This window comes from Tribolium castaneum, chromosome 1 (genome assembly GCF_031307605.1).
Source record: "Tribolium castaneum strain GA2 chromosome 1, icTriCast1.1, whole genome shotgun sequence".
Lineage (NCBI taxonomy): Eukaryota > Metazoa > Arthropoda > Insecta > Coleoptera > Tenebrionidae > Tribolium > Tribolium castaneum.
Genome location: NC_087394.1, coordinates 1,664,724 through 1,677,384, shown reverse-complemented (window position 1 = coordinate 1,677,384; position 12,661 = coordinate 1,664,724). Strand labels below are relative to the sequence as shown.

At 30.2% G+C, this 12,661-nt stretch overlaps 3 protein-coding genes across 4 annotated transcripts; 2 read left to right on the top strand and 1 right to left on the bottom strand.

Annotated features, from left to right (window-relative positions):
- The first annotated feature begins 19 nt into the window (after positions 1-19).
- Positions 20-9,850, top strand: galla-2. 2 transcript variants are annotated; one of them, XM_015978796.2, is made up of 3 exons: positions 20-167; positions 9,201-9,396; positions 9,447-9,850. In XM_015978796.2, the coding sequence occupies exons 2-3, from the start codon at positions 9,273-9,275 to the stop codon at positions 9,800-9,802; spliced, it is 480 nt and encodes a 159-aa protein (XP_015834282.2). In that variant the 5' UTR covers positions 20-167; positions 9,201-9,272; the 3' UTR covers positions 9,803-9,850. The 2 variants fall into 2 exon arrangements, with proteins under 2 accessions (XP_015834282.2, XP_967071.2); XM_961978.4 differs by having other exon boundaries at positions 66-218.
- LOC103314605 (uncharacterized protein) lies at positions 9,833-10,571 on the top strand. Its single transcript, XM_008201050.3, has 4 exons — positions 9,833-9,960; positions 10,028-10,170; positions 10,230-10,389; positions 10,439-10,571. Exons 1-4 carry the CDS (start codon positions 9,945-9,947, stop codon positions 10,519-10,521), a joined length of 402 nt encoding a protein of 133 aa, XP_008199272.1. The 5' UTR covers positions 9,833-9,944; the 3' UTR covers positions 10,522-10,571.
- Positions 10,572-10,722: 151 nt separating this feature from the next.
- Positions 10,723-12,121, bottom strand: LOC103314615 (hypothetical protein). Its single transcript, XM_008201064.3, has 2 exons — positions 11,898-12,121; positions 10,723-11,846 (listed from the first exon to the last, which is right to left on the bottom strand). Exons 1-2 carry the CDS (start codon positions 11,994-11,996, stop codon positions 11,070-11,072), a joined length of 876 nt encoding a protein of 291 aa, XP_008199286.1. The 5' UTR covers positions 11,997-12,121; the 3' UTR covers positions 10,723-11,069.
- Between the last annotated feature and the right edge of the window lie 540 nt (positions 12,122-12,661).

The following is a 12,661-nucleotide window of genomic DNA, read 5'->3' as shown; positions in this document are numbered from 1 at the left end:
TCGGCCAGAACGAGATTTATTATTGCGAGGAGGACGTGGCGCCCGACGAACGACTGCACTTCCTCATTTAGATTGGCGCCGAAGCCGCAGGCCCTTCTTACCTTACCTTCACACACTTACCCAACAAACCCTTGGACGCGCAAACGCTCACTACCTAGTGCTCAGTGGTAAGTGGGTTTTTTTGTGTCAGGATTTTTTCGATGCCGACTGATGGAAACGTAAGTATTAAGTTTTATTTTCCTTAGAAAAATACAGGTGACCAAAAAATTACCAACACAGGCTGTCCCATGTAAATGTAAGAAAATTTATTTTTTTTCATTAATCCAAAATTATTTTCAAGTAGGCATACAAGATGTTTTTGAGATTTGCTACAATTCAAACTTACGAGTATGTTTTTTTTTAATGGAATTGCATTTATGGGTGTAGCTTTTAATATTGATGTTTCTAAACTAATTAAAGTCACTTTGTGCTTTATCACCATCCGAGAGATTTTTTGAATCTACCTGCATGTATATAGTATATACAGCGTGCTCCAAAACTGGCGCACCAACTCAATGGTGTGTGGTAGAGAAGTGGTTACATATAATGGTAAAAATAGTAAAAAAACTATTTGTATTAAAGTTATTGATAAATAACGAATTTTAAATAAGTGATATGTGGCAACGTTGCCCAACAGTCGTGATCGTAATAGAATTTGAGCAACAATAAAAATAAATTATTTTTGAAACGGTTTCCTAGGAAATAATTCCCAGTGTTGGCACATCTACACATTGTGATTTTTTGGATGAATTTTAAATTAAAAAAACTGCTAAAATCTGATAGTAAATTTTAAAATAATTATTCATCGTTTTGTTACGGAACGATTACCTGGTATGAAACATAAAAATATAAAAAAACAATGAAAACTAAAGAAGTTAACACAATAAGTTTGTAGCTCCAGATTTTTTAAAATATAACTTTGGGAATTTTTTCAACATTTTTCCCGTAATATGGACTTGCTTCTCAATAACGTACCACTGAGTTGGTGCGCCAGTTTTTGAGCACCCTGTAGCCTGTACAGGATGTTCCAAGTTTTATGGCCAAAAATAAATATAAACAATAGCGAATTAATTATGCTACCTTTTGATACTTTAATATTGTTTAGTTCAAAGTTTTAAGGTATTGTTGTCATTATTAAAACCCAATTTTCTGAAAAATTGTTTTTAAGTTATTGGTGTTTTTTTTAATTTGGCAACATTTAGTAATGTTACATGGTAATACTTTTGGTTAATATTTTTTTAAATGTATAAAAATAGGTGTACTTGTACGGCGTTGCCATTTTTTGTTTTTAATTTCAGCCAAATGAAAGGTTTTGTGATTTTTTTATCGAAAATAGTGTTCTGTATAGCTCCATCTAGCTGCTCTTAAGAGCCTATCCACGACTTTTGACCCACCCGATATAATCAGTTAATCGCAGAATTAAGATCTTTGAAATTAAATATTTCTATTTCTATTTCTATTTCTATTTCTATTTCTATTTCTATTTCTATTTCTATTTCTATTTCTATTTCTATTTCTATTTCTATTTCTATTTCTATTTCTATTTCTATTTCTATTTCTATTTCTATTTCTATTTCTATTTCTATTTCTATTTCTATTTCTATTTCTATTTCTATTTCTATTTCTATTTCTATTTCTATTTCTATTTCTATTTCTATTTCTATTTCTATTTCTATTTCTATTTCTATTTCTATTTCTATTTCTATTTCTATTTCTATTTCTATTTCTATTTCTATTTCTGTTTCTGTTTCTGTTTCTGTTTCTTTTTCTTTTTCATACTTAATTATTTTTTTTACATGTGAATTTTTGTAGAATTTTTCTACGATTAATATTAATTCGCTTCATAAAATTATAATTCTAAAACGAACAATGAACGATGAATGTTGTTTAGTGCATAAAAAAAATGACACTAGTTCCAAAAGATAATTAATCAATTCAAAAAACCCAACGTAGTGAGCCGAATTATTATTAAATAGTAATATGAATTTTTATTATATTTTTTTTCTAAACGTGCAAAAATATAATATAAAAAACAACACATTTAGCTAGGACTAGGTCATATCAGAAAACATTACATTATTGTGAATATTTTTTATTATAAAAATTAACACTAACAAATCATAATTTGTTAAACCATTTTCTATTTAATCAAGTCATCCTGACATTATTGCCTAAGCATATAAAGTACATACTTTTGCTGTTTAATAAATAAAATAAGCTGAGTTCCGTCATAAATAAAATCATACGACGTATCATCTATATCAATAATTTAGATTAAGCAATATATTTTAATAATATTTAATTTAGGAATGGTCGAAAAATTCTGAAAACATTCACAATTTTTAGTATTATAGTTTCCGAGAAAAACGCAAAAATTATGACATTTTTTTCACTTTTCAAACGCTGATTACGGCGAAACTAAAAGGTCTAGGAGCGTCTTATTCCACCTTCTCATCTTCCATTATAAGTTGTCTAAAAAAATAAAAATACAAAATAAAAAAATATGTAAAGATTTTTGACCTAATTTGTACATTTCTGGATTTTGTGAGGGAATCTTGCAAAACAATCAGTTTTTGTTCAAATAATCTAAAAAAAAAATTTTATTCGAATAAATTTTGCGAAATGTTTCTCTGTTTCTCACAATTATTTTTGAATAAATTTCACTTCAAGCGAAATTAATCGAAAAAATTTTGCCATTTTTGGTCTATTTTAATGACTTTAAGGCTTCTTTTTAAGAGTATTTTGTGAAATAATAAGGTTTCTGACTGGAATGTGCGTTAAAACAATTGAAAAAAACAAGTGCTAGACTAAATGTGCTCTTTTTTTATCATCTCTAGCGAAATCTCAAGACAAGTTTAAAAACACATTTGTTTTAACTTTTTGTGTAATGAATTTCTTATCCAAAAACGAATCGGGCAAAATAATCGTAGAAATTAAATTTATTTCGATCCGATTTTGTGATTTTTTTGCTTTATTTTTTATGCAATTTCGCACAAAAATGAAGTAAGGGGAGTAAAATAACACCTTATTTTTTAATAATGTTTAATTAATTTAATTAATTATTTATAAGTAAATAAATGATTCTTTCATTTAAAAAAATCAAAAGTTTGAATATTTGTTAAATGAATTTTGAGTTTGTGTCAGCACCTGTTGACTCTAGATAAAGCCCAGCTTGTCCACCTCATTCATTGTTTACGTTTCAGTTATCAATTGAAAATTTAGATCAGTCCTCAGACTTGTGTCTCCTTTATGCCATCTAAATATTGTTATCGGTGTCGTGTTTCCACAACAAATCGATCAAATTATCGCTCATAAAATGTAAAGCGTGCTGTAAATTGTGTAAATACATCGCTTCTGGATCAAGGAATACAAAAACATCAACCCATAAATCGAGTTAAATATACATATTTTACACACGAACGTCCGAAACTCTTATACATTCTCATTGCGGCGCTAAATTATTAGGAATTTTCGACGTCGCTGAACGTAAACACAGGAGTAAATCAATGATAATCACGTTGGAATTCTACTTATTCACAAAATAAATTTTATGACTCGGCGAGATTTTATTTATTAATAGATAGAACGGACGCTTCATCCGCCTTCTCTTTGACACATTTAAAAAAAACGACACACTAAACCCTTGCGATTTATTGCACTCAGTTTATTTTTAGCTGCATTGTGGCGCATCCACCATTTTTCACAGACCTGAGACACGTTGATACAATTGGCATTTAGTAACGAAAAAGTTGAGGCAAAAAATCGTAACGTTTGTTCTTTGTTGATAAAAGTTTAAAATTTTGCAATGATATCTTATTAGACTATGACCCAATTTTAGTCTGTTTGTTTGATAGCAAATGTTTAATTTATTTCACGTTGCTAGATCTAGTTAAAATAATCTGAATTTTTCCAAATGTTTCGAGTGAAAATTCCAAAACACAGTAAACAATTTCAGATACAATAAAAATACATTAAACAGAGCCAAAATTACGACCGAAATTCTAATGAACTGCCTAAATAATGTTTAAAATAATCAAATTTTTAGCAAAGTTTTAAGGACTTTAGTATGGCTTTAGAATCTTCTAGATTTCTTAAAAACGTCGATTTTTTGGAAAAAATAGCTAAAATTTATATGTATTGATAACTTAAAAGTCATTATGAACGTTGCAATTTGCTCGACGTCAGTCGATTCCCCGGATCATTTTACGTGGATTTAACTCAAAGTAGTTTAATTTTTTTTAATAATTTTGCCGTAATTGAGAAAATAAAAAAAATAAATTTACACGTTACGTCTAATTAAAGGTAAAATGTTTCAAAGTCGATTGCTACTCTATTTACAAAAAAAAACAAAAAACTGGGTGTTCTATTTAACTTTTTCAACTTATTCAACTTTTAACAAACTTCTCATTTTTTATATTCTCAGGCTTTCAGTCTTTCAATCTCGTAGTTTCCTAGTTTTCAAGCTTATTCTCAGCTTTTTATTTCTTAATTTTCCATATTTTATATGAATTTTTCAAACTTTTTCAAGATGGTGACACTTTCAGTTATACCGGAAGTCGCTATCAACTTTCTTATTTTAAATGGAAAACTTTATTTTTTGATACGTTTTTAGATTACTAGAGTTATTTTAAGGTAGTTTTTATAAGCATTTTGATACCTAAATTTAGTTGTTTACGAAATATTTAGGGTTTTTTTTTGGAATTTGCACCTTCGAGTTCAAAAATTGATAACTCTGCTATTTTTAAAAATCTGGAAATATTTTTTAACTTATTTGAAAGAGGAAGCCTAGATCTTTCCTTTGGTGTTTTCAAATTTCTAAAAAAAAAATACCAAACCCCGAATATTTAAAGTTAAATTTTCAGAACTTTAAACACCCATAACTCAATTTTTTCAAATCTAAAGCCACAAGGTTTATTTCAATAAATCGTAGACAATTTAATTCTGCATCGATCTGTATGAGCATTTCTTTTGTTTAACAGTTTTCAAGTTACAATAACTTTTTGTGAGGATTGAGAAATTTATCAGCTCTTTTTTCAAAAACTGATGAAAACAAGAAAAAAATATTAAGTTTTTTAAACCAATATTTAAATTTATTTTGTTTTCACGGGACGAACAACAGAATTCGACGTTTGTTTAATCAGAAATGTTTTTACGGCAAAATATGCATAAATCACTGTGGTTAGTATGAAATTGTCTACAATTTCAAAAAAAACAACATAACTTGAAAATTATCACAGATGGGTATAGGGAATGCTAATACAGATCGATCCAGAAAAAAATTCTCCTCAATCTAGTAAAATAAAAATTAGAACATCCCATTTGAAAAACTTAAGTTATGGGTACTTGAAGTTGTCCAAATTTAACCTTAAAATTTTTGGGTTTGTTAATTTCTTTTCCAATTTTGAACACACTGGAGAACAAATATAGGCTTTCATTTTTTAATTCTCCAAATATGATTTAGAAATCTCTAAAACTAAGAGAGTTACCGATTTTTTACGTATCAGGTGCAAATCCAAAAATTTTCAAAAAATCTTAAATATCTCGGAAACGGTTAAACCTAGGTCTAGGGAAAGCTGATAAAAACGGCCTTAAAATAACTCAACTAATCCAAAAACGTAGTGAAAAACATAGCTTTCCATTTAAAATAAGAAAGGTGATTGCGACTTCCGGTATAGCCGGAAGTGCCGCCATCTTAAAAATATTTTTATTGAGCAGAACTTAACGGATTATGGCTGGGTACCAACTTTCAGATAAATATCTTTATTAGAACCTTCTATACTTTTAATGTTGGTTTAGACGGAACAGCCTGTGGTTTTTTAAAGCATTATTTTAAAAAAATGACTTACTTTTTCACTCTTAAATTTTAGTAAATAATAACAAAACTAGAAACAGTACTTCAGGAGTTGTGGAAAAATTAGTTAGTGGCAAATTATACAAAAAAAATTGTTAATTGAATGAAAAATTTTTAATAAATTGATAATACAGAAATGCCTGATTTTAGTACTAATACCTGTATATATATATATATATATATATATATATATATATATATATATATATATATATATATATATATATATATTTCGATTTTTCGATTCAGTGATTTATTTTCTAGGTTAAGATGAAAAATATTAATTCTTACGGAAAAGTGAATTAATTTTACAACAAAGTAGTTAATTAACTTTACTGATTTTTTGTGTAACAGACAATTTTAAGTTTTTGACAAAACGTAGTTCGTAGTTGGTGAAATTTATTGCAATAAAAATGATGTTTTTATTTTTCCTGTTTTTGTAAAAAGATCGTTCATTAATATTGACATTTTTTTATTATCATTTGTAATAATTTTGATGAATTTCCTCTGTGCAAAAAAGCTTGTGACCTAGGTCAGTGGCACTCTCGGGCGTATAATCCTCCGAACCGGTCCCAAATATGCATAAGTGTCGTGCAAATTAATTCCACCACTTCATAAATAATCACCTCACTCGTTCGAAATTCCGAAAATTCCAGCCATCGGTTAAAAATAATCATTCGTTACCAAATTTATAAATGCGTTGGTGGCGCCGCCTGGTGACGTACGCGACCCCCTTAAGAAAATCGTTCGCTAATCGCAGACGTCACGTATTAATTATTAACAAATTGCTCAATAAACCGGCTCGATCTGAATTATTTTACGACAATTTTATTGCCACTTTTTCAATTATCTGCGTTTATCAATCATGTTGGATGCCATCAGACCCATAAAATCAGCGCTACTGGCACCAAAAAACCCCTAAAATCTTATTTATGATATTCGGATGGGGTCAGAGGGTATCGATAGGGGGTTTCGGTTGGCGCCTCTGTGACCAAAAAAAGACACACGACTTAGATGCGGACGATTGATTGATTGCTTCGATTTTATAATCTAGATAACAGGCATCTGAGAGACGTCAAGAACCCTGATTTAGGTATAACAGCATTCTTATGACACAATCTGACGCCGGCGCCTGAATATTTCTACACACTTTTATTTTTATTTACATATTGATATATTAATTGCCCGATGCTGGGGACGGCTATAAACAACACATGAAAAAAAACACTATTTAGAGAGCTTGCGGAATGTTGTTGACACGTTGGGTTTTATTATACAAGACCTGAAACTCTTTTTTCACAACGCAAAATAAATGAGATAATTTGCTGCAACTATTGACCTGGAAATAATTGAAAAATTATTATTTTTTTACTAACTTCGGACTACGGAGGACTATAAGTTAGGATACAAACTTGCAACATTTTCTGAACACAAAACAAATCGGCAAGACTGTATTTCTTTTGTCAACGGTTTAGGCCCCAAAAACATTCAAAAATTTGAATTTTTGAAAAATTTTAAATTTATACCTAAATTATAGAAGATGGAAATGTGGTGTCACAGACTTTTTTGTAGGAAATTTAATTCTCTACAACTTTGTTCCTTACACTTTTTTTGTATCTCTAACCGTATTCCCAGCGTTTTGATAAATATGCGACGGTGCGCAAAAAGTTATCACTTAGAATTATCAATTTGCGTTCCATCTTACATTTTTGCGAACGCTGTAATTACGGCTGAAGATACAAAAAAATTGTGAGAATCAAAGTTGTAGAGAATTAAATTTTCTACAAAAAAGTCCGCGACACCATATTTCTATCTTCAACGGTTTGGGTATAAAATCACTTGACCACTGGAAAAATGAAGCAAATCCGTCGCTTGAGCGTCTTTGAATGACTTTGGGGCCTAAACGGTTGAAGATAAAAATATGGTCTCGCGGACTTTTTTGTAGGAAATTTAATTCTCTACAACTTTCTTCCTAACATTTTTCTTGCATCTGTAACCGTATTCGCAGCGTTTTGGAAAATATGAGACAGTGTGCAAGTTAGTAAAAGTTTGAATTTTTTTTAAATATAGTTTACGATAATGTTTTTGCATTATGTTTATGTCTTACTATTGGGAATTTAATGCCTTAATATTGGGAATTTAATGCTCTATCTGTCTGTATTTTTTTTTGTATGCTATATGTTAACCGTTATGCAAATACAACCATTAAAAAAAACTTAGACGGTATTGGAACAACTGTGCTCTCTGGCGACATTAAACGAAACTACCGAGAACGGGAGCATTTTATTTGTACGTCGTTTCATATCCTAACCTTTAGATATAATTTTTTTTATTTTGATCTCAGTGAGCTAAAAAAAACATGTCCTTTGAGTTTGAACTGTCTTCTTTGATGTGGTGAAAGTCCCACTTTTTTAGGATTAAGCCTTTATGTCATATTAAAAAAAAACTTGTTTATCTCAAAAACACAATTGAGCAAAAACAATTTATTGTTAAAGGTTACACCCAAATATACAAAAAATATATAGTTAATAATTTTAATTAATAATTATTAATAATTTTAGGTGAGTCAGAGGGGGTTAATATCTACAGTTTTTTGTAAAAAAACAGATAATTTTCTAACATTTAAAGGTCAATAATAATGGACTTTATCAAATCGCTGGGACACCCTGTATCTCTTTTATATTATTTTATTATAACTTTTCAGTTTACAAAAAATTCAAAAATAAATTCAATAGAATCGTTAATTAGTCAAAATTTAAAATTAAATTTTACACACTTGACTATATATACACTGATAAGGACTTTTTTTAATTAATAATTATTTTTTATTAATTTTTTTGTTAATGAATAAAATCCTAGCAGTTTTATGAGTTTTTGGACACTAACTGTGAATTCAGAATTTGCCTTTTTGGCCAGAAAATTTTTTTTTCATTCTTACTTTTGTCTGTAAGTGAAAAATTACCAAAAAATTAGGGGAGACACTTTTCTAATGTTCAGTCAGGCTTGTAACATGCAAAGAATTTTTATCTAATCTAATTTTTTAGAGCGCGATTTAATTTTCCCAGTTTTCCTATGGGTGTGACTTTTTTCAGATTTTTTGCAATTCCTTTAATTAAAATTAAAAATATTATAATTTTAAATTAATGAAATTAAAACTTTAGGCAACTCCTGAAACACCGGCGTACAACTGGTTGCCTATACTAGATGCAAATATTGTCGGAGAACAATAAAATTTAGATTTTAAACTATTAATGCAATATTTATCCACTATTTTGAAACTTTATTAACTAAAATAAGTGTTTTATTTTAGTTAATTCCTATTTTTATTGCACTTTTTGAGTTAGTTCAGTTTGACATTTGGGGAGTCCACATTTTTCTTAAAATGCGCCTCGAACAGCTCGAAAACCAAAACCCCAACGTTTATAACAAAACCACTGATCGTTTAATCACAGCTGAAGAAGAAAACGACGATGTTGTTGACGAATTTGACTCCAGAGAAATTTTTGGTGACACTAACATTAACCTCACAAATTCATTCCTAACTTGTAGATTTCAGATCTGATTAGAAATATCACTGATCCAGAACATCCCCTAACTCTAGAGCAATTGCACGTCGTCCAGGAAAGTCTGATTCAAGTTGACAATGCAAATAATTCGATTTTTGTAAATTTTACACCAACTATACCACATTGTAGTATGGCCACACTAATAGGACTTTCAATTCGTGTGAAATTACTTAGGTGTTTACCGGCAAGGTTTAAAGTGAGGGTTGAGGTCACTAAAGGGACTCATAATGCGGAAAATTCGGTAAATAAACAACTAGCTGATAAGGAAAGGGTTGCGGCGGCTTTGGAAAACCCACACTTGATCCAGGTCATCAACCAGTGCATTTCCAACAGAAAACGCGGTTAATTTATTGTAAAAAAATGTAAAGTGTTGTAAATAAAGAAATAAAAAATTGGGGTTTTTATTTCATGGTTGGTACCGTCCTGTCACTGTCACAATTTTTTAGGTTAAATTATTAGTCATTACAAGTTTCTTTTATGTATTTGTAATGATTTACGAAGCAGGTAAGCATTGCCTGATTGTTGGTACCACTGATTTTTCCCAAGTTTGCACCCCTGTTTTTGTCTACAGGGTGTCTCATATGCGTGGCCATACTTTGGGGCGGGACTAACCCATTTTTGAAAAAAAACTCCAAAGAAATCACAACCATCAAAGCCGACTCTGCCATAAAACAATTTTTTTTGGAAATTAAATACCTGTTCACGAATACACGAGTTAGTTAATTACCACTTTTTCTTTACTGAAGAAAATTTCTCGTTTATTTTATTTTCAGTATTTGATACCAATGGCGCTTAATCAGATGGGGTCCATACTATATTTTTTAACATTACAGAGAGTTGATTTATCGCTTTCTGTTCCTGTAGCTAATTCACTTACTTTTGCGTTCACAGCACTGTCTGGTCTTATTTTAGGGGAAAAACCCCCGAAACGAAGTAAGATTTTTGGGCAAAAACAGCAATAAGTTTTAATATTTTTTTGTAGATACAATTTTAGGGGTTTTACTCATTTTGGCTGGTACTTCCTTGTGTTGTTACGACAATTACCTCGTTCGTTATAAGTTATAATTATCGTATTATCATTGTTATTAAATATAAAAAAAAATAATGACGTAAAACTGTGTTTTTACAATTTACAGGGAAAACCCATAACCGCCTTTCCATCATTTTCTTGCAAATAATTCACTGCAAATTTTAGATTAGTTTTGGTTTGGCATTAATTTCAAATTTTGTCGTCAGAATAAAAAGTTTGCGGGAAACGAAAAAATGTTGTATTTAACTCATTTATTATTAAATAACTATTTTTTGGCATTAAGATTTTTTCTAGTGTTATTTATATATTTTATACAGCGATCTGAAAAATTATAGTCCTTTAAAAATTAAAAAGAAAAACATTTTTTGTTACGAAAGCCGTATACTTAACTCCTGAACATCACTTATTATTATTATTTTTAAGTATACATAGTGTTCCCGAAATTAGTTACAATACAAACAACAAAACAAGTTTATAGTTCATTTCTGAAACACCCTGTATACATGAAAATAATTTTAGGTGATGTAGGGATTATTCTACAACTTTAGTAAAACAAATTATTTATCTTTCAATTATTTAAGGATCAATAATGGAATTTAACTCGCGTATATACATTGTATGTTTTGTCAGGTTGGCGACCTCGTCGCCGCTTCTTATGCCTGTGTTTCTGGAAGCGTAGCTTTGTCATAACTCGTTGACAAATTTTACAATAAATTCGCTCAGTTGTTGTTGTCTTGACCGGTTCTGGTGGAACAAACGAATTTTTGGTGATTTTCTTCGAGCGAATTATGGAGAAGAGTTTTTTGATTTCGGGCGGGGTTTCCCCCAAGTGCGAATAGCAGGCCTTGATGACATCTCGACTGTCATTCACAAGTGTTGCGCTTTTGTCACAAATCGCAGCTTCCATTGGTTCAGATTTAATTTCATCACTCGTGATTGGTTCTTCTACAGCATTATTTGTTGCCATGGTTTCCTCACATTTGACATCTTCAGTTTCCACGGTTATGTCACATTTGACGTCACAAAGCTCTGTTTTGATTGGTTCATCTGTAATTAGGGGTTTTTCGGTAACAAACGAGTTTTTTGTGATTTTTTTCAGACGAATGTGGGAGAAAATTTGTACGATTTCTGGCGGTGTTTGTTCCTCAATTTCTGTGGTTTCTTCACACAACTTGACCACATCTCGATCGTTAATCACAACTTTTTCATCACACGTGTTTTCCTCAGACTGTTGTGTAACTCTGTCCAGGAGCAGTTGCTCATTTTTTAGGATTTTTTGTTGGAAATTGTAGGCCATTTTTAGGTTGAGGAAACATTTCACACAAACCCAGGCCGAAACGCCCTCATAATAAGGTTCAATCTGAGAAAAATTACACGTAAAAAAATGGGAGAAAAATTTTTTTTGGCCTACTTGGTTGTTTGTTAGTGCACTAATCATGTTGACGATGTTTTTTTTGAAAATGTTGTAGCATATTTCGGGCTTGGAGGAACACAATCGACAAATGTCCATTTTTGCGGATTTTTCACTTAGTAATCATTAAATCATTAATCAATAAACAATAACATTAAATTTTAATTATTGTATATAACCTAGTCGCCATTGTTGGTGTCTTTATTTTTGCCAGGTTGGTATACAATTAATTTTGGTGAAGAAAAAAATTCAAAAAAAATCCTTTCCTCGTTCTTTTCTAATAATCTTGTGTTTAACGGAAGACAGTACAATATACAGGGTGAGTCAATAGTAAATTATTCCTGAATTTTTGTTAGTATGCAACCAATAATATTGATTCCAGCAGACCAGATCGGTAATCAATAAAAAATTTCAAAATTAATCCACGATTACATTGTTTGGGTATTGTCAAGTGTAGTTTAACAGTTTTGCTAAAATTTCATTATGGACTATTATTTTTTAAAAGGTAAAAAAATTAAACAGTCTCCAAGTGGTAAGTATTTTTGGTCAGAAATAACTATTGACTCACCCTGTAGAATCAGAATCATGGACCTAATAATTTTTGTAGACCTTCAAAAAATCATTTTTTTTAAATCGCTCCGGTAATTAAAAGCAAAAAGAAGTTACTTGTTGCGGTTTTAAGATGTTTGATTTATTTAATTTTTATAGAAATTTTTGTCGATTCTCGTAACCCGGAACATGTGTTGGGCAGTAACTCCGGAATT